This window comes from Sceloporus occidentalis, unplaced genomic scaffold, assembly GCF_023333645.1.
Source record: "Sceloporus occidentalis isolate IW3139 unplaced genomic scaffold, rSceOcc1.0.p SCAF_114, whole genome shotgun sequence".
NCBI lineage: Eukaryota > Metazoa > Chordata > Lepidosauria > Squamata > Phrynosomatidae > Sceloporus > Sceloporus occidentalis.
Window position 1 is genome coordinate 2,355,442 of NW_028317094.1, and position 22,188 is coordinate 2,377,629.

At 43.6% G+C, this 22,188-nt stretch overlaps 2 protein-coding genes across 2 annotated transcripts in view; both read left to right on the forward strand.

Moving 5' to 3' along the window:
- The first annotated feature begins 2,715 nt into the window (after nt 1-2,715).
- LOC149282475 (uncharacterized) overlaps nt 2,716-22,188 on the forward strand; it is a 186,896-nt gene continuing 167,423 nt past the window's right edge. Inside the window, exon 1 of the mRNA XM_089498177.1 lies at nt 2,716-2,790. Coding sequence (XP_089354303.1) covers nt 2,716-2,790 — 75 coding nt within the window. The remainder of the gene's footprint in view (nt 2,791-22,188) is intronic.
- LOC149282476 (uncharacterized) lies at nt 3,670-9,605 on the forward strand. Its single transcript, XM_089498217.1, has 2 exons — nt 3,670-3,753; nt 8,822-9,605. Exons 1-2 carry the CDS (start codon nt 3,705-3,707, stop codon nt 9,553-9,555), a joined length of 783 nt encoding a protein of 260 aa, XP_089354343.1. The 5' UTR covers nt 3,670-3,704; the 3' UTR covers nt 9,556-9,605.

The following is a 22,188-nucleotide window of genomic DNA, read 5'->3' on the forward strand; positions in this document are numbered from 1 at the left end:
GCCCCACAGAGTCTCCCAAGAAAGGAGAGGACTACACACACAAAGAGACACACTTCCTTCCTTTTGGCCCAAGGAGCCAGGCCTCCTTCTCTCTCTGGAGCCTCAGGAGAGAAAGCGATACCTCTGTTCAACTGGGGCCTCAGAGAAGGTTCTGGAACATTCTCCATAGTCACAAACAGCACAAAATGGCCCCCAGAACACAAAATGGCTGCCTCTGTCTGAGCTCTTGGGAGTTGGCAGTTTGAGGCCTTCAGAGGAGAGAGAGAGACTGAGGGAAGAGTGAAAGGGGGTCCTGGAGGGAGGGGGCCTTGGGAGATATTGTCAGAACCTGTTATTGAGATCAGTTATAATGCTGTATATATTCAGTTCATGTATAATCACTTCATGTATGTCTTGAGATATCTGATCTATATTGTTCTGTTAGCTAAGATGTTGGGGGATGGAGAGTATATGGGTAGAATATTAAAGTGGTGTTAGTTTCTAAGTGGGGCCCTATTAACTCCTTTGGGGTGTTGTTTTAGACAACTAGCTGGCAATGTTGCAAATGTCTTGAGTGAGGCTGGGTTGTGATGGGGACCTGGCTAAGTGTGTCTGGGGTGGGGAACTAGCAGGGGGGAGAAAGGAGGGGGCATTTTTGTATGTACAACGCTGTGTAAATTTACAGCGCTTTATAAATAAAGGTTAATAATAATTTTAAAAGTGTACATTTTTCCCTGAAGCCTCAGACTCTGCAAAAAGTGTTACAGATCACAACTGCAATGCTCTCACAATAGACCTTCTACTTTTGGTATACGTTTGGATGTGGACCATTGATCAGAGGATTCCAACCTCACAGATATAGAGCCTTCCTGAGATATTCGGTGTTCGCTTCCTAACAAAGGGGTTTTGGGCCTCATAAAGGATTTGGGTCAAAAGAGGAGGGGTCTCTAATAGGAGGGCCACTGAGACGACCATTGTCCCCCAAACGACGCCAAAAGTAGCTCCTTTGGGAGGTTTTAAAATCAAGTGAATGGACATGAACTGAAAAGATATAACCTTACAACTGATCTTAATAACAGGTTCTGACACCTAGTGAGACATCAGAGAGTAGTAGTAGCCTTTCCTCTTGCCAATGGGATTTAGAGTGTATTCCCTGGACTGGATCTCCCAGCATCCACAGGGCCAGAGAGAGGAGGGTCCTGCCCTGCATAGGGCTGCCATCTCATGGGTCTTAGGCTCTGGGAATGTGTGCCTTTGGCCAGTGTCTGTGTGGCTGGGGCTCCAGGGTCCCTCAGTCCCTCCTGCCTTCTTCCATATTAACTGCAGGAGGGGCCTGTGAGGGTGGGGCAGGGGGCGGGGCCTTACAGCTCCTCTGCTCCCATTGGCCAGAATGAAGAAGGGGAGGAGCTTCTGCCTCTCTATTTAGCTCTGCGCCCGGAAGAGTGAGCGAGGAGCAGAGAGTGAGAAAGGGACAGAGAGAGATAGAGACAAGGAGGGAAGGAAGGAGGGGAGGGACAAGGCCTGGAAGAGGTAGGCTTCACTGCTGTGCTGAGGCCTCCAACTGCCAAGCGCTGAGGTGAAGGTGGCCATTTTGTGTTCTGGTGGCCATTTTGTGCTGCTTGTGATTGTGGGGAATAATGTTCCAGAGCCTTCTCTGAGCCTCAGTTGAACAGAGGCCTCTCTTTCTCTCCTGAGGCTCCAGAGTCAGAAGGAGGCAGGGCTCCTTGGGCCAAAAGGAAGGAAGTGTGTCTCTTTTCTGAGAGGGTTTTCTTATTACTGAGCTCTGCTCCTTCTGGGGAACATGGGTTTTAAAAGGGAACAGAAATGGGAGGATAGTTTTAATGTAAGCCTTATCCTTTTCTTCATAAACATTGGGCTTTGGCTTCTAAGAGGAGGCTAGTCCCCCAAAAAAGGCCAAAAGTGGCTCCTTTGGGAGGTTTAAAAAGTCTCCCCAGTTTTCTTATCGAGAGATTTTCAGGCAAGAAGGAAGAAGAAAGACCAGAATAACACATATTACCAAGAATTAAACAAGACTTGGGCGCTTCTACCCTTTTACAAGCGACTCTGGCTGTATCTGCACTGAAGAAATAATCCAGTTTGAAACCGCTTTAACTCTCCTGGCTCCATTTTGTGGAATCCTGGGATTTGTAGTTTGTTGTGACACTAGAGCTCTCTGGCAGAGAATGTAAAATCCCAGGATTCCATAGCACTGAGTGGTTAAACCGGTGTCAAAGTGCCTTATTTCTATAGTGCGGATGCAGCCTTCTTGGGAAAAGGGCTGATGATGGGGAAAAGCACTGAGGAACTCTGGAGGTTTCAGCAGATGATTCATTTATTTATGATGCACTCATTTCACATCTAGCTACAGGGACATAACCAGGACCCTCTCCAGTTCCCCATCCCCTAATCCCCCACCACTAAGAAGGCATGGAGTATCTGTTGTGTAGGGGAGCTGCAGTGAATCTATGCTATGTCTGGGAAGCTTCGTTTGGTGCAGAGGGAGGAAAGGGATATCCACCTCTGCATCAGCCCAAAAGAGGCATATGCCACCTGTGTATGTCATGAACAGGATGCTGTTCTCTGTGTCTTTGAGTGCTGCAGGGTTTCTTGTCAAGCCAATCCTAACCCTGGTCCCTTTTCTCAGGAACTTCATCTCAGGCTCTTTGGACACGGCTTTGGGCCTCTCTTGCTGGAAGTGACCCAAGTGCAGGACCACCAGGACCCCTTGACCACCTGATGGCCAACACAGAGGCCAAGCGGAGGGAGTTGGGCTCCAACAGAAAGAGGCTGCCGAAGTACAACAGCTCTTTGGTGAGTCACTATCCTATTAGCTTCATCTGTGTCACTTCTGGGCCAATTTATGAAAGGAAGCAAATAATATACTGTCCGAGTTTGGCAGAGACAGTCCTGGTTAATCCTCTGTCACCCCACTTTTTCAGGGGCTTTTAAAAATTTCCTGGCTGCTCTCTCCTCCTCCCACTTTCCCCTTTCTCAGCTCACTTCAGTTCCTAAGTGCAATTGAGTTTGCACTCCATCAATTCAAAAGTGGGGAGAGGAGAGGAAAAAGGAGACGGGATATGGCCCTTCCCAGGAGGCTGAAGCAAAAGCAAACTGCTGTGCCTTTCCTAGCTTGTGTAATCTTCCTCATAAACAACTTTGGCCATCTTTACTGCCTTCTGGGTTGCTTCTCCACATGTGTCTTGTTTTTCCCATCAATGAAATGTTAGAGGCTATGGGAGAATGTCTCTGGATATAAATTGGGGGTGGGCCCAGTGACCCTTAAGCCCAGAGTGCTCCCCAGAACTGCTTTATAAAAATGACATTTGTCTCCAAAATGTGGCAAGAAATGTCTAAACGCACCATAATTCTTTGGTGGCTAAATGTACTCTATGTGTTGGGATAGTCAGTATCCTAATCCATCATCAATATCCCAGCCATGGCCTAAATTACATTGTTTATTATATTTCATATTATATTGAAAAGATTCGAGACAAACTGGATCTCAAAGGCAGTAGCTTTTTTCTGGCTGACAGCATTTAAAGTTTATTTCCTGGACTGAATTCTAAAGAGATCAAATAATATTTGGATGCACCATGTGCTTTCCTCCCCTTTTGCTTAGTCACTCTCTGGATGAGGGCTATTTTCTGTTGCAGGTGACCTTTGCGGATGTAGCAGTATATTTCACGGAGAACGAATGGAAATTGTTGACGAAGAAGCAGAGACTTATGTACAGTTCTGTAATGATGGAAAATTATGAGAATGTGGCCTCTGTGGGTAAGTAACCGGAATCCACTAGCATTATAGAATCATAGAGTTGGAATAGACCACAAGGGCCATCCAGTTCAACCCTCTTCTGCCATGCAGGAATACACATTCCAAGCACCATCCAGCCTCTGTTTAAAGACCTCCAAAGAAGAGGACTCCACCAAACTCTAAGGGAGTATATTCCACTGTCGAAGAGCTCTTACTGTTCCAAAGTTCCTCCTAATGTTTAGGTGGAACCTCTTTCTCTGTCGTTTGCATCCATTGTGGTGTCTCTTTTTCTCTGAAGCAGCAAAAGGCAAGCTTGCTCCATCCTCAATACAACCCCTTTCAATATTTGAACATGGATATCATATCCACTCTTAACTTTTTTTTTCTCCAGGGTAAACATACCCAGTTCTCTAAGCCACTCCTCATAGGGCTTGATGGTTTCCAGATCCTTCACCATTTTGGTTGCCCTCCTCTGGGCATGTTCCAAGCTGTCAACATCCTTTTTGAATTTCGGAGGCCAGAACTGTACACAGGATTATTCCAAGTAAGGCCTGACCAAAGCTGAATAGAGCGGCATTATTACTTCCCTTGATCTAGAAACTATACTCGTATTGATGCAGCCTAGAATCACATTGGCCTTTTTAGCTGCCGCATTACACTGTTGGTCCAAGTTCAACTTGTGGTCTACTAGGAGTCCTAGATCCCTGTCAAGTGTAGTTTAATTGTGATAGCAACATCCTGTAGAATATTTGAATTTGTAGTTTAGTGAGGCACTATGGCTTTCCACTTTATAAGGATTCTAAATACTGCATTGTAAACTGCCAATTGTCAGAAGCAGGTTCTGTGGTTCATCCAGAATGGTATTAGGGTTTAGGGGGGATTGTTAGTAGTTTAAATGCTAGTAGTTTTAAGTAGTTACTAAGGATATTGGGGCCTAGAATGGCTTCAGGGAAGGGAAGCAGTTGTGGAGGCTATTAACTGCCTGGTCTGTGAACTCTGGGTGGCAGACATGCCCCAGTGGGGAGAGGCGCATGTGAACGGTGGAAGAAGAAGGCAAGAGGTACCTTGGCAGCCGGGCTGGTTAGGGGCTGAAGGGGAGGAAAAGGGAGGAGTGTGAAGGTAGTTAATGATGGAGGGAAAAGGTTTAGACACTTCAGAGACAGCTTAGACTTATTAATGGACCCTTTTGCCTGAATTTCTCAATAAACCTTTTGGTGGAAGCAAAGGACTTTTTAATTCTGAAACTAAGTTCCGCCCCCAGATATCTCACCAATGCTAGGATTTTGTAGGAAGACAGCATGGAGATTACTAGTAATGCATTTCTCATTGAAATGGTAGCACATCTCTGAGTATGTTTCCTTTTTTGGCCCTCTTCCAGCCTTTTGAGGTTCTGCTTCACTTCCCCAAAGGGATGCAATGGGATACTGAGGCACAAAACTTTATTCCTATTTTAAGGCAATACAATGTGTGGTTGCCCCTGAGATCCCCAGGGGGCCAATGTGACGCCCCCAATCCCCAACAGTAGCCCATCCCTGTCTTAGAGATGTCTTAAGGCCGCACAGGCAATGGGTTCCTAACCTGGGGGGGCATTTGTTGTTGTTTTTCTTTTTGTGTTTTTTGTATTTTAACATTGTATATTGAAACTTTTTATGTAATTTTTAACTGTTGTGAACCGCCCTGATCTTTGGAAGGGCGGTATACAAATAAACCATTTATTTATTATTATTATTTAATACTGCTCCCTGGTGCTTGATCCTCACCAAAACAGAAGTCCAGGTCCCAGCCCCCTTGCTTTGCCTTTCCCAATGAGTAATTTGCATATGGATTATCCTGCCTTTCTCAACAAATGAGCCTCAAAGTGTCCCTTTTATGCATCACATAAATGGGTGTGTGTCTGTGATAGAGAGAAAGAGCGAATGTGAAAAACAGAAAGGCAGGAAAGAGATGGTGAAGGTGAAATACTGAAGCAGTGCAGATGGGCAAGAAGGAAGGTTGGAGAGTGGAGGGAGAAAGGGAAGGGGATCAGGCTTAAGAGGGAGATGAAATAAAAGATATAGGATGGGGGACACCTGGCTGAATGAAACTACGTGTGAAAGCGATCTAGGAGTCCAAGTAAACCACAAGTTGAACATGAGTCAACAGTGTGATGCGGCAGCTAACAAGGCCAATGCGATTTTAGGTTGCATCAATAGAAGTATAGTGTCAGGATCAAGGGAAGTTATAGTGCCATGGTATTCTGCTTTGGTCAGTCCTCACCTGGAATATTGTGTCCAGTTCTGGGCACCACAATTCAAAAAGGATGTGGAGAAACTGGAGCCTGTCCAAAGGAGGGCGACTAAAATGGTGCAGGATTTGGAAACTATGAGGAACGACTTGGGTAACTAGGGAGGTTTAGCCTGGAGAAGAGAAGGTTAAGGGGTGATATGATAGCCCTGTTTAAATATTTGAAGGAATGTCAAGCTTGTTTTCTGCTGCTCCAGAAACTAAAACACGGAACAATGGATGCAAACTGCAATAAAAGAGATTCCACTTCAACATTAGAAGGAACTTCATGACAGTAAGATCTGTTCGACAATGGAACAAACTCCCTCTGAGATTTTGGTGGAGTCTCCTTTCTTAGAGATCTTCAAACAGGCTGGATGGCCATCTGTCAGGGATGCTTTGATTCCTACATGGCAGAATGGGGTTGGACTGGATAGCCCTTGTAGTGTCTTCCATCTCTATGATTCTAGGCCTCTGGGAGCCAGGAGGGGAAGGCAGGAGCAAAGCCAGGATTTCCTAGCTCTGTGCGGAGAGAAAGGGACCTCTGGGAAGGACCAGGAGAGGGGCCTTGGGGATTGGGAGGCAGCCACCAACCTCACAGATTATACTGATAATAATAATAAGTTTTATTTGTATTTACCCGCCTCTCTCAATGGAGTGAGGCGGTATTACAACCGTAAAATAGCCACAAAACAACAATAGCATCCAATTTACACACAGTAAAACAACAAAATGCTTAAAACTCAATTTGGAACAAATAAAAACATCATTTAAAATGCACAGTTGTTATCAGAAGTGGGATTTTTCCTTAAGTTCTTTACAAGAGGTCAGCTGGGTAAGCCTGCCGGAAGGGATCCGTCTTAAGTGCTTTCTTGAAAGCATCCAAGGTGGTGTTAAGACGGATCTCCTCCGGCAAGTTGTTCCATAACTTGGGGGCTATGGCTGTGTATGCTCTGTGAGAAGTTGTTCTTAGCCTGACCTTTGGGTAATCTAATAGATTCTTCCCAGATGTTCTGAGAGTGAGGGGCGGATGGTGTAGGGAGAGGCGTTCCCTCAAGTAGCTCAGGCCCAAGCCATGTAGGGCTTTAAAGGTAATAAGCAACGCTTGGTATTGCGCCCGGAAGCTAATTGGCAGCCAATGTAGGGATACTGGTGTTATATGGTCTGACCTAGATGTTCTGGTGACCAATCTGGCTGCCATGTTTTCAACTAACTAAAGCTTCCGAACTTGGTACAAAGGTAGAGCACTGAACTTAAGAAATGAACTTGAAATCAGGCCCTTGTTTTCATACATATTAAGGGTTCCATTTAGCAATTATGAGCAATGTCTATGAAGAGAGGAAAGGGTATCACAAAAATTCCTCTTTCTCTAATGTTTCTTTTCCAACCTGAGCTTTCTTAGCTCTGTGGTTGATTCCAGAGGCCCTTTGTCACTCGAAATGCTGGAGTCTGGGGAGGACACCCACAAGTGCTATGCTTTTAGGGGAATTTCATACTTAGCTCAAAGGAGAGATTGAGGCAACAGTGACCTCGGGATTCATCCCAACTATACCAGGCCCAGAAGCACACAGAACTCCAGAGGCGTTTCAAATAGGCTTTTGTGTTTTATTTAGGGGAAAAGCAACATACATGCACACACACACACACATATACACATATAAGTGTTCACACACCACATGCGAGAACTAGGTAACAAAGGTGGGAGTGGTGAATGGTGTAAGGCTTTGCTAATGGTAAGACATTACCTAGATGGATCTTGATTCCAATTGCTGAGGGTTCAGAAAGGGGAGAGAAGTCAGTAACTGCTATAGCAAGTGGGGCTGGTGAGTGTAGTGAGGTGTTTAGCAATGCAAACCAACGGAGTGTAAGTCTGCAACTGGACTGATGCTGAAGAACAGCCAGTTGGGGCTGATATTTATACTGAAATTGTTGCTTGGGGGCAGAAACCGAGCATTCAAAAAGGTGTAAATTGCTTTAGGATGTTTCCTGGGAGGGGAAAAAATTGTCTTAAACTGAATTAAATTAAATGGGTGCTTGGTGGAAATACTTCAGCCAAAAAGGATTATCACACCGGCTTTCAGGTCTTTCTTGGCTCTGAATTCTGGTTCCAATCAAAGCCAATGTATAGCACAGTCTGAAGGCGACACTCCCAGAGTTCAATAATAACATAGCAGAGTACAGTAGCAAATCTCCAGATATAGGCTTTGGCGATGCACAAACCACTTTCCACACTTAAAAATAACTCACAGACACAGTTGATTTCCTCCATGTCCTTGGAGGTTCTTTAGCTTGAGTTGCAGTAGAAAACAAATATGTACCAGCTCTCCTCTCTGACTTTCATCAACTTCACAATCTCTTGTACACACAACTCCAACCCACATCAATCCACATGTGAGCTGTATACTGTATTGGTTGTGAGTCATCTCCTGGTGCCACACAGCATGAAGCTTCCTCTGCAGTTAGCTTGCATCATGCCATGTGCTCTGACTCAAGACTCTATGGCATTCTCACAGGAAATGATGCCACTTTTCAATCAAAGTATTTTTACATATATATATTGGAATATTTTTCAAATGCCTGACTATCTGCTTCTACTGATTTCCTCATGACAGTTCCCCTTCAATTTCTTCTTTGGTAGCTCTGAGTAAGGATACAGTCATTATATGGATTTGGGGCATCCAGAACAGGGTCATGCTCAGGTCACTCACACCAACATTATTAATTTAATCTCAAATAGGGAGGGATGAACGTGGGGCTAAATCTTGGGGCAACACTTTCCTCTCTTAACACTGAGATTCAGTCTTGTCTGTCATTGCCTCCTTTACAGAAGAATTTGTCAGTCACGAGAGAGTCCACACAGGAGAGAAGCCATACAAATGCCAGGATTGTGGGAAATGTTTTTCTTCAAAGTCATACCTATTGGCACATCAGAGAGTCCACACAGGAGAGAAGCCATACAAATGCCAGCATTGTGGAAAATGTTGTTCTCAGAAGTCACACCTATTGGTACATCAGAGAGTCCACACAGGAGAGAAGCCATACAAATGCCAGCATTGTGGGAAATGTTTTTCTTCCAAGTCATACCTATTGGCACATCAGAGAGTCCACACAGGAGAGAAGCCATACAAATGCCAGCATTGTGGGAAATGTTTTTCTTTGAAGTCATACCTATTGGCACATCAGAGAGTCCACACAGGAGAGAAGCCATACAAATGCCAGTGTTGTGGGAAATGTTTTTCTCGGAAGTCACACCTATTGGCACATCAGAGAGTCCACACAGGAGAGAAGCCATACAAATGCCAGCGTTGTGGGAAAGGTTTTTCTTCCAAGTCAAACCTAGTGACACATCAGAGAGTCCACACAGGAGAGAACCCAAACAAATGCCAGGATTGTGGGAAATGTTTTTCTTCCAAGTCATACCTATTGGCACATCAGAGAGTCCACACAGGAGAGAACCCAAACAAATGCCAGCATTGTGGGAAATGTTTTTCATCGAAATCAAACCTAGTGAAACATCAGAGAGTCCACACAGGAGAGAAGCCACACAAATTCCAGAAATGAACTAACATTATATTTATCAAGAAGCAAAACAAAGAATGTATTTTAAATCTTGTGGTGATAAGAAAAAGCCCTTGTGATTTCCTGTGTTAGGTTTGTGTGTCCATATGCCTGTTTATGTTTTTCAATTATATTTTGTTATTTTGAGGTTTTAATTGCCTTTATTATAGATTGTTGCTTTCGTTTATAAATCTGAGTGGGGATCATGGTGGTGGAATAGGTTAGTTAAACAGAGGGGTGGGATTGGCTGCAGCTGGTTAGAATAGTTATGGGAATGATAGCATTTGGAATTTGTGGGATGTTGGCTGAAGAAAGTTGGGGACAGGTATTAACAGAAAGGGCTAGTTTGTGGGAATGGCAAAGGGGGCCTTGTTATCTGTGGGACATAGACTGTGGGAATTGGAGGTGGGGGCCAGGTTTGGACGAGTGTGATGTTTTAGATTTTGGGGTTTTAATGTTTGCTTTGGGGACGGCAGCTCTGACTTAAACACTGAATTTCTGATTATGTGTTTGAAATAAAGTTTTTGTTGTTTCAACACACTGGACTCATTGGTGTACAGAAATTCTGCATTTGCACAAAATGTACCCTTTCTTCTCTCCTCAGCCCTCAGCTCCTTTCCCAGCCATAAAAACAGAGGCAAACACACATATATACTCAGAGAGACAGAGCTATATGTACAAAGCAGAGCCTTCCCAGCCTTTCCCTCCTGAGTCCAGCTCCGCAGCTTGGGCTCCATTCCGGAAGGAAGGAAGGAAGGAAGGAAGGAAAAAAGGCCGTAGTCCTTCCCTTCTTCCAAAGGCCGCCAGCGGAATAAGCAGCGGCAGCAGCAGCAGCAAAGGCCTTACGATCCCTGCACATGCTGAGAAGGGGTCTTTGGGGCATCTGAAAGGAATGAAAATGCCAAGGAAAGAGAAGCATAAAGGGACTGCTGAAGTCGGGGGGGGGGGGGATTTGGGACCTGTTTCAGGCACCTTCCCCCCGGAACCCATTACTAGAGCCTTCCATAACTAACTATGATGCTTTAAATGACTATTTCACAGATAATGTCTCTCAGATAAGAGCCAAATTGGACGTCAGCATTATTGCGGAGGCTATAAGTGAGGTGTCCATGAGTAAGATCATACTGTATCAGTTTGAATCTGAGTACTGAGGAAGTGGACAAGCTCCTTGTAAGTGTGAAGAGGAGAACTTGCCCTCCTGACCCTTGCCCTTTTTATATCACCTGAGATATATCATAGATACATCTCTTAGTTAGGGCTATTTTCCATCATGCTTAAAAGAAGCAGTGTTACGGCCGTTTATGAAAAAGCCCTCCCTAGATCCCTTGGACATGAACAATTACAGACCGGTCTCCTGTCTTCCATTTCTAACCAACATAATTTTGAGGGCAGTTGCTCTTCATCTCCAAGCGGTCTTGGATGAGACAGATTATCTGGACCCATTTCAAACTGGCTTCAGGATGGGATACGGAGTCGAAACTGTTATGGTTGCCTTAGTAAATGATCTTTGCTTCAAGGGGGGATGTAACTTACCAAACTTTAAGCTGTATTATTATGCAGCTTGTCTCAAATGACTAGAAGAATGATTCAAATTAGAAAACAAGACTTTATTGAAAATAGAAAAAGCTAACCTGAATCTTGGTATACATGCATATATGTGGTATACAAAACCAAAAGATGATAATACTTTTAACCATCATGTTATAAGAAGATCATTGCTTAAAGTATGGTATAAAATGAGACATCTATTTTGGGTGTAATTGCAAGAAGCCTATTATAATAGAACAAAGGACAAAGATACTCCATGGCTAAGATATGGAGATTTAATAAAGAAAACACCAGAAGGAAAATACAATATGAAATCTATGGAAGATCTTAACGAAAGAGGAAACATGAAGGATTGGTTTTTATACAACCAATTAAACAATTGTTTTAAGGCAGACAATAAAGCTCCTGGGTTAACGATGGATAACAATGAAATAGATAAAATTATGATGGACAAAAAAGGTAAACACATATCCAAATGTTATAAACTATTAAAAGAAAGAGATCTAGAAGATGAAATTATTAAACACAGCATGGTAAAATGGGCACGTGATATAAATAAAACTATAAGTATAGAGGAATGGGGAAAATCTTGGAAAGGAACAAATAAATTCACTCTGTGCCAAAACTATAAATGAAATTATATCAAAATGTTATACAGGTGGTATCTAACCCCCCCAAAAAACCCACTAGATATACAAAACTGGCAATACTAAGTGCTGGAAATGCGGGGAACCCGAGGGAAGCTTCTTTCATATTGGTGGACAAGCATTAAAGCTAAAGGATTCTGACAAAGTATTCATGGAAGCATCCAAAACATTCTGGATATAAATATTCCCTTTGAACCCAATTTATTTTTACTAAACATGACACACAACATCAAGTCAGTAAAATACAATGGAATTGTTTTATATATGGTCTCATGTGCAAGGATCTTATTTGCTCAAGTTTGGAAATCTACAGTTAATCTTTCATCGAAGATTGGTTGATTAAGAAATATGAAGCTAGAAATATGGATGTAGTATCTGCTTTACTCAGAGGGAAATCAAAAGAAGATTTAGAAATGGAATGGAGTTGTCTTAAAACATTTGAAGAAAAGGGTAATAAAATCCCGTTAAATTAATAGTTAATATTTGGTCGATATTTGGTAATTTAAATGCTATCATGGGAATATCTCAGTGTAATAAAACATTTTGAAAATAAGAAAAGGAAGGCCCACATCATTGTTGTTGGAAACGCCACACACGGAGTTGTATAGCCACATTCTTTGCTGCTCCTGGCCTTGCTGCAGTTGAGTGATTGACAGTTCAAGGGTGGCAACACGCTCCAATGCTGCAATGGTAAAAGGAAGTGTTTAGACTTTGCTTGTTGTTTCTTGCTTCCTTCACCCTTAAATATAAGGCCATTCAGACTACATTTTACCCTGGTTCCCAAACCGGTTTAAAAGTTGGAAGTTCACACTCACACCAATTTTAACACAACTCTGTCAGGGGCTTGCACAAGAGATCCAGGGCAAATCCCCCTTAGTGCGTTTTTTCTGAAAGCGGACTATGGACCCTTTCCTTTTGAAAACAACCGGCTCTTCCCTGTTGCCGACAAATATGAACTCAGCCCCGGTCATGATTGGGTCAAGTTCAGGGGGTAGATTACCCTGATTGAGGTAAAGGGTAGTAGGAACTTGTTTCCGGGGAGATTCGTTATGGGGCACCCGGATCTGCCTAGTTCTATCCAGGGCAAATGAGGGAGTGGGAATGGGGCCTTTGTGACCTTCCTGGTGCTGGCCCTCCAGGTGAGCGATGCATTGGGCAAGGAGTCCCTCTCCTCATCGCCTGCAGCTTCTGGTTCCGCTGGAGGCAGGGCGTCTTCTCCAGCATCACCTGGAACAACGGACCAGAACAATGGACAACAACAGATGGATGTGTGCATGTGTGTTTGTGCATATTCATATATGTATATATGTGGAGGCATCTCTATCTAAGACCACTCAGACTTATACCTTTATGAAACTATATATATATATATATATATATATATATATATATATATTAATAATAAATTTTATTTCTACCCTGCCCTTCCATGGAAATGATCAGGGCGGCTTACAAAATTTATAAAAACATTACAGTACAAGATTAAAAATTCAATATAACAGTTAAAACCATTACTACAAAAAACAGGAACAGGAAACAGTATAATAGGAAAATACACATATCAGGGGCAGAAGGAAAATGCAAAAAAGTTCCATCGATCCAGGGTCAGAAGGGAAAGAAGGGGCAGGAAGAATAGACAAACAAATTAAGGTGGGAAGGCCAGCCGGAATAGATATGTTTTCAGCTGTTTTTTAAAGACAGCTAATGAGGCGGCGGAGCGAAGCTCTGCAGGGAGCTTATTCCAAAGTGAAGGGGCAGCAATTGTAAAAGCCCTCTGTGAGGTCCGGGTAAGGTTAGACCTAGGGACCTCCAACAATTTAGTCCCGGATGTTCTGAGTGTGCGGGGTGGATTATATGGGGAGAGGCGGTCCTCCAAGTACCCTGGGCCCAAGCCATTTAGGGCTTTATAGGTCAAAACCAACACCTTGTATTGAGCTCGGAAGCGAATAGGCAGCCAGTGAAGGTCTTTTAAAATAGGTGTTATATGGTCCGACCTGGAGCTACCAGCGACCAATCTGGCTGCCATATTCTGCACCAATTGCAGCTTCCGAGTTTGGTACAAGGGTTGCCCCATGTAGAGCGCGTTGCAGAAATCCAATCGAGAGGTTACCAAAGCATGTACAACAGATTCTAGGTCCTTTCGGTCCAGGTAGGGACGCAGCTGGCGTATCAGCCGAAGCTGATAACAGGCACTCCTGACCGTCGCATCCACCTGAGAAGTCAGCTGGAGCGACGAATCAAGGAGTACTCCCAAGCTGCGCACCGAGTCCTTCGGGGGAGCGTGACCCCGTTCAGGGCCGGGTGACAGATCTCACCACCAGAAACCGGGGAACTTATCACCAGTACTTCCGTTTTCCCTGGATTCACACTGAGTTTGTTCTCCCTCATCCAGCCCATTACCGACGCCAAGCAGGCATCTAGAGGAGAGATGCCATCCTTAGTTACTGCATCAGTCGGAGACATAGAGAAAATTATCTGGGTGTCATCAGCGTACTGATAACACCGCGCCCCATGTCTCCGGATGATCTCTCCCAGCGGCTTCATGTAAATGTTGAATAGCATAGGGGACAGAATCGCTCCCTGAGGGACACCAGATGCCAGGGCCCTCCTATCGGAGCGACAGTCCCCCAGCTCCACCATCTGGGACCTACCCGAGAGGTAGGAATGGAACCACTGCAAAGCAGTGCCCCCAATTCCCAACTCCCTCAGGCGTCCCAGAATGATACCATGGTCGATGGTATCGAAGGCCGCTGAGATGTCCAAGAGCACTAACAGGGACACGCTCCCCCTGTCCATGCCCATATAATGTTTCAAGTCTATAGATCTTGCATACAACATCTATAGATACACCTATACATATCCATAGATACCTGTCTGAACATGTGCATGTGTATGCGCACGTATTTAAACACACACACACACACACACGTATACACACACACACACACACATTTATATATACTCTTCTACTTGCGTACAATTTAAACTTAAGCAAACGCATGGAGAAATATGCGGGTACATAAGCATGCACATGGACGCACCTGCACATGTATACACCGCCCACGTTTTGTTCAACATCAGTGTGTATATATAATTATAATTGCATATATGTTTACTTCCAGTCATAACAGCATAACTGCCCTGCGATTACTGTAACGGGAATGTTTATACTTTGTGATGTTTTTATGATATGTAAAGTCGAAGGCTTTCATGGCCGGCATACACAGTTTTTTGTGGGGTTTTTGGGCTCTGTGGCCATGTTCTGGCAGAGTTTCTTTCTGACGTTTCGCCAGCATCTGTGGCTGGCATCTTCAGAGAATGCTTTGCCTGGAAAAAGGACCAGAGAGACACTCTCACAGCCGCAGGAGTTTACTGCATACCATGTTTAATGGAATATGTTTTTCAGCAGTCCTTTGACTATCTGCTTCCACTGATTCCCTCATCAAAGTTCCCTCAGTCTCTTCTTTGCTAGCTCCTATGAGTAAGAATACAAACATTATATAGATTTGGGGGCATCCAGAACAGGGTCATGCTCAGGTCTCTCACACCAACTTTATTAATCTAATCTGAAATAGGGAGGGGTGAACGTGGGGCTAAATCGTGGGGTAACATCTTCTCTTAATGCTGAGATTGTCTTGTCTGTCATTGTCCTTGTTTACAGAAGAACTTGTCAGTCATGGGAGAGTCCACACAGGAAAGAAGTCACATAAATGTCAGCATTGTGGGGAAAAATGTGCTTACAAGTCAGTCCTTGTCAAGCATCAGAGAGTCCACACAGGAGAGAAGCCACACAAATCCCAGTAATGAATTAACATTATTTTTCTCAATAATGAATACAAAAAATATATTTTGAATCCAATGGTGCTAAGAAAAGGCCCTTGTGATTTTGTTTGTAAGCTTTGTGTGTCGATATGTCTGTTTGTGTTCTAAAGTTGTATTTTGTTATTTTAAGGTTTTAATAGCTAATAGTATACATAATTACTTTGGGTTGTAAATTTGGCTGGAGATTGTGGGTCATGGTATAGGTTCGGTAGTTCGGGGGCTGGGATTTGTTATAGATGTCTAGAATAGTTATGGGAATGATAGCTTTTGCAATGTGTGGGGTGTTGGCTGAAGAAAGTTGGGGGCAGGTATTGACAGAAAGGGTTAGTTTCTGGGAATGGCAAAGGGGGGCTTGTTACCTGTGGGAATTGGAGGTGGGGGCTAGGTTTGGAAAAGGGAGGAGTTTTAGGTTTGGGGGTTTTAATGTATTGTTTGGATTGGAGTGGGAAGTTCTTGCTTAAACACTGAATTTCTATGTGTTCTCAATAAAGTTCTTTGCTATTTCAACACACTGGACTCTTTGATGCGCAGAAGTTCTGCATTTGCACAAAACTGACTCTTTCTTCTCTCCTTAGTCCTCAGCTCCATTCCCAGCCATAAGAACAACAGAGGCAAACACGCACAGAAACACACAAACATACAGGATACGGAGAGCTATATTTCCAAACTAGAGCCTTCCTTTCCTGCCTTTCTCTCCTGAGTCCAGCTCTGCACCTTGGGCTCCATTGCGGTCTCCTCAAAAGAAGGAAGGAAGGAAGGAAGGAAGGAAGGAAGGAAGGAAGGAAGGGGAGGCTACTGAACCCCCAGAGCATACCTTCCTTTCCCGCAAAGGCCCCCAGTGGAATAAGCAGCAGCATCTAGGCCCTGGCAATCCCTGCGCATGCTGAGGAGGGGCATCGAGGGGGATGTTGAGGTCGCCCAGGACTAAAAGCCTAGGTGAATCCAGCAACAGCTCAAAGACCAGTTGTGTCAGCTCCGCTAGAGAGTCTGTTAAGGAACGGGGCGGACAGTAAACCAACACAATCCCTAGACTTTCCCTAGTCTTTAAGCTGAGGTAAATAAATTCGATGTGGTCCATTTTACGGATAGGTATCCTGGCCAAAGCAAGATTGTCTTCATGGACCAAAGTCACTCCCTTTACCTGCTCACTGACGGAGAACCCAGCTGGTAAGGCCTGATCCCAGGTGGCTGAGCTATCTTCACCCATCCAGGTCTCTGTGAAACAAGCCAGGTCAGCCTCTTCATCCAGTAGGAGATCATGGACTATGTGCCTTTTATTTTTGACTGACCTGGCATTAAACAAGAGCAGGGGAAGGTTCTGTGGTTGGTTTGGTATGCTCTCCAGCCCTTTTGGGATAGCAGGGGGAATGGAAGAGGAGAGAGATATCTGTCAGGGGCCTAATTGCAGCCCTTCTTGCAACACAAAAGGCACTACTTTGAAAAAGGAACAGCTTTTATTGAAGAAGAAGATACATGCAATAGAAGTGACTTTTTGTCAGGAATGAAAGAAAGTATAGTTATATCACTTTTATAACCATAAATTAACGCCACCCCATTAACCAATAAAGCTAATTAATTGGATAGCCCTTCCCTGCGCAGTGTCCTCCCATCTGGGATTGTGGCAGCCTTTCTAAAAACTATTAAGCTCTCATGTGCCTTATCCCAACCACTGCACCTCTGGCCTTGGACCACAGAACTCAGCCACACAACAGTTTTAATTAACATTATGGCTTAACTATATATATATATATATATATATAATGAAACCCCATCAATCCTAATCTAATATGATACCGTATAAAAATATAGTAAGCATAAACACATAACAACACAATACAATATAACAATACCAGTAACTCTCTATGTTCCCCCTCCTTTTACAGAGACCAGTCTTTTAAACTCAAGCCTCTGTTAGAAGGATGATTCCCACACATTCCAATCCTAGCAAACAATCACATTCTTTAGCCATGATCTCTCTACCTTTTTCTAGTACAGTGGGCCCTCGCCTTACGCGGGGATCCGTTCCAGATCCCTCCGCGTAAGGCAAATTCCACCTATGCTCAAGCCCCATTGTAAACAATGGGGCTCGTGCATGGTGGCGTGGTGGCGCGCGGGGTGCAACAGGCGCGTGCGCCCATGCAATTGAATGGGACGTGCCACCCCTTTTGCCCTGCGCGCGCCCCGCGGCTTGATAGCGTATGCTCAAGCCGCGTAAAGCGCACCCGCGTATGGCGCGGGCGCGCTGTATCTTCTATTAAGGCACATATTAAAACATATTATTTTAACCCACCATAAATCCCATCTATCTTAACTCTAATCTAAACGTAAACCTAGAATCCCAAATGAATAAATGCATGAATAAAAGTATTCATGACATATTGTGATTTCAGGCTGGTGCTCCTTCCCTGAATGAGACTGGCCCATTGCGACCTCAGGCTGATCCTTCTTTCCTGAAACATTGAGACGGTCCCATGGTGACTTCAGTCTGATGCTCCTTGGATGAAGGATTGAGATGGTACAATTGTGACTTCAGGGTGGTCCTCTTTACCCAAAGGATTGAGACTGGCCCATTGCAACCTCATGCTGATGCTTCTTTCCTGAAGGATTGAAACTGAACCATTGTGATCTCAGCCTGAGGTTCCTTGCCTGAAGAATTGAGATGGTACTATTGTGACTTCACCTGAAGGATTCAAACTGGCCCAATTTGAACTCAGGCTCATTATGACTTCACGCTGATGCTCCTTGCCTGAAAGACTGAGATGGGAGAATTGTCACTTCAGACTGGTGATGTATACCTGAAGGATTGGGACAGGTCCATTGTATGTCAGAAACAGTATATAAGGGTTCTGTCATAAAGAGTAAAAATATTAGGATTTGGTTATTAAAGAGGAGTTATAGTTGTAGTTCATAGTAGGTAGTGTAGAGTGATGGGTTATAGAAAGCATGTAGTGGGAAATTAGAAGGACAGATCGAGTGGCTTTTAGATGAAGGAGGGCGTTTGGAGAGATCGATGGGGTTGCAGCTGGAGATGGTTATCAAGGAGGAGGGAAGCTGGCTTGGGAACACCGCTCTTCAAGGTGAAGCTGTCTGGGGGAAGGGAAGGGGGAGTATACACAACCTTGGTATCTATGCAACCTCCGCTTGTGTTGCTTTAGCTTGGGAATTGGGGGCTGGCTTAGGGAGAGGTTGAGTGGGTTAAGAAGGGAGCAAGTTCCTTTGGACTTCAGACTTTGCAAAAAGGTGTTAATGGATGTTTCTGCCTGGATTCATCAATAAAGCTTCTTTTGTTTCAAATGAGTTTTATGTTTTGAGCACAGGACTGACTCCAGATCTCACCGTTTGCAAAGTCTCACAGTTTTAACTCCAATGGAGACCCAGGAACAAGAAGATTGGTTCTGGAGATCCCGGTGGTGGAGGAGCAGGTGCCTTCTTCAGAGGAACAAGGGGCCAAGCCCAAGACTGGGAAACCTCCTGAAGCTCACACCATCCAGGCCACCACTGGAGGATTTGGGTTTCTGGCCCCAGACTGGGGAAAAGAAGGCCGTCGGGGGGCAGAGTGACAGCCTGGGACCTGGCAGTGGGGGAGTCGCTTGATAGCCGCCCCAGGACAGAAGAACCCCAGGTAGATGTTTATTGAATGGAGGAAGACATAAAGGAATTAAAGGACCATATGAAGTGGATGGCGTCGAAGTTAAAAATGCGGTGGAGGAAGATGTCAGAGACGAACCGAGGGCAGCTGATGCTCCTTGCCTGAAGCATTGAGACTGTCCCATTGTGATCATTGGTTTCCAAACTCTTCACCATTTTAGTTGCCCTCCTTTGGACGTGCTCCAGTTTCTCACCGTCCTTTTTGAATTGTGGTGCCCACAATATTCCAGATGACCAAAGCAGAATAGAGTGGCACTATTATTATTCCCTTGATCTAGACACTGTACTTCTGTTGATGCAGCCTAAAATCGCATTGTCTTTGTTAGCTGCCACATGGCACTGTTAACTCATGTTCAACTTGTGGTCTACCTGGAACTCCCGGATCCCTTTCACACAAAGTTTCATTCATCCAGGTGTCCCCATCCTATATCTGTGCATTTCATTTTTCCTCCCTTAATGCAGTACCTTACATTTCTCCATATTGAATTTCATTTTGTTAGCTTTGGCCCAGCTTTCTAGTCTATTCAGGTCATTTTTGAATTTTGATCCTGTCCTCTGGGGTGTTAGCTATTCCTCCTAGTTTGGTCTCATCTGCACATTTGATAATTATGCCTCCAATTCTGTCATCCAAGTCATTGATAAGGATGTTGAACAGAACCCCACTGGACACCCCACTGGTCACTTCTCTCCAGGATGAAAAGAGCCATTGTTAAGTACCCTTTCAGTTCAGCCAGTCAACCAATTACAAATCCATGTAACAGTTACCTTGTCTAGATTGTTTCATGTTTTTGTCTTATATCCTGTTTAATTTGGTTAACTGCTATTAGTGAATTGCCAAGAGTGGCCACCAGATGGCGCTCCAGGATAGAAGTTGGTGAGAAGCCCAAGAAGGCTGCAGTGCCCTGAGTATCCACAAGAGGGCGCGATTTTATTAGGAATGTTTTTGATTGATTAAAAACGAAATCTATGGGGACTAATGTGATTTTCCCATTGGCTCCCATTCCTGAGGGGGTGTGGCCTCCTTCCCTTTACCTGGACCTTCCTCCGCTCCCATTGGCTGCCTATTCCCCCCCCCCCTCGGTTGCCCTGAAAGCGAAAGGGCCACCGGAAGGAAATGGGGCGAATTGCAGCGCTGCATCATGGGAAATTTGCAACCGGGGGGTTTGTGGTGGTGAAACAGAGGAGAAGCGAAGTTGCATTCCACACCAGACCAATTCGGAGTGAGCTTGGAAGTGGTTTCTGTGAATTCACTTGTTTCTGATTTCGCCAAAATGAGGGTCACTTTGGAATCACTGCGGAAGCCCCACGGAAGGAGCCCCCAATTAGACTATTTCGATCATGCCAAGAAAGAAGGGAGATGGTTAGCCCTTAAATTAAAAGAGAAGAGAAATGGAAACCAGATCTTAAAAATCAAGAAAGACGGGAAAATATTATCAAGACAAGAGGATATTAAACAGACCTTCTTTGAATACTTCAGAAACTTATACGGAAGTGAAAATCTCAAGGTGGAAAACTTACTCGATTGGTGTAACATAGAAGAAAGAGTGAAACTAGACGAAGGACAGAGAAATTTCTTAGAGCCAGATATAACTATGGATGAAATTTTGGAAGCAATAGAGGAAGGGAAAGCCCATAAAACCCCAGATGGCTTTCCCTTATATGTCTATAAACTATTTAAGGAAGAGTTATGCCGCCCCTTATACCAAGTTTCCAAAGAAGCTCTTACTGGTAAAATACCAGATACATGGAAAGAAGCGAAAACTACCTTAATTGTGAAAGAAAGCAAAGCAGACGATGATCCCGCTAATTATAGGCCTCTCTCGTTATTAAACTCTGACTCCAAAATATACACAGCAGTTTTGGCTAAAAGATTTAAAAAGATCTTAAGTGAAATCATTGATGTGGATCAGAAAGGTTTTCTCCCTGGAAGACAACTAAAAGAGAAAACATGGCATGCCTTGAATATTTTGGAGGACTATCATAGACATAATGGCAAGCAGCCAGGTTTATTTCTTTTAGACCTACAAAAAGCATCCGATTCTGTAAATTGGAACACAATGTTTAAAATCTTAGAGGCGATGAATATAGGAAATAATTTTCGTAGACGGATAGAGATTGTATTCGGATCAAAAGGCTAATATTTTAAGAAAGGGAGAGAAATACCCCTCCTTTCCAATTAAAAAGGGAACGCGTCAAGGATGCCCCTTATCTCCCCTTCTCTTCTTAGTTGTGATTGAGATTTTAATTAGGAAGGTAAAATTGGATATTGATTTGAAGGGAATAACAATTAAAACACATACATATAAAATAAAAGCCTATGCAGATGATTTGTTTATAGATCTAGAGGAGCCCTTAGATAATGCAGATAAGCTTATCAAGGCTCTAAAAAACATTGGAGACTTTAGTGGTTTCAGAGTGAATTTACCAAAATCCGTGATTTTAATGAAAAATATGAATAAAGAACAAATGTCCAAAGTAACCGAATACACTGGAATTGAAGTTAAAGGGAAAATTAGATATTTAGGATTAATTACTTCAAATAAAACAAATGAACTCTTCGGGAATAACTATGGCACTCTGTGGGAAAACAATTACAATGAAATTAATAATTGGAATAAACTGCACTTATCCTTCTTAGGTAAGATAGCTGCCATTAAAATGAAGATATTACCTTAAATCTTCTTCTTATTTCAAACTCTCCCTATTATAGTCCCAGAGAAAATGCTTAAGAATTGGCAAAGGGATTTAACAGACTTCATTTGGGAGGAAAAAACCCTGGAGTCAAACTAAAGGTTTTACAAGACGCAAAGGAAAGAGGAGGGTTAATGGCTGCAAATATTAAATTATATGATGAGGCTAATTAAAAATTGGATTAATTTGCAGGATAAAGAATCATGAGAATTGGAAGGAGAAGGCCTTAAATTTGGAAGGCATGCTTTTCTCTTATATGACAAAGAAAAAGCAGATCCCT

Coding starts and splice junctions, on each gene's coding strand:
- LOC149282476 (XM_089498217.1), top strand. CDS start 3,705: ATGTACAGTTCTGTAATGATGGAAAATTATGAGAATGTGGCCTCTGTG. Junction 3,754..8,821: donor TGAGAATGTGGCCTCTGTGG/GTAAGTAACCGG, acceptor CCTCCTTTACAG/AAGAATTTGTCAGTCACGAG.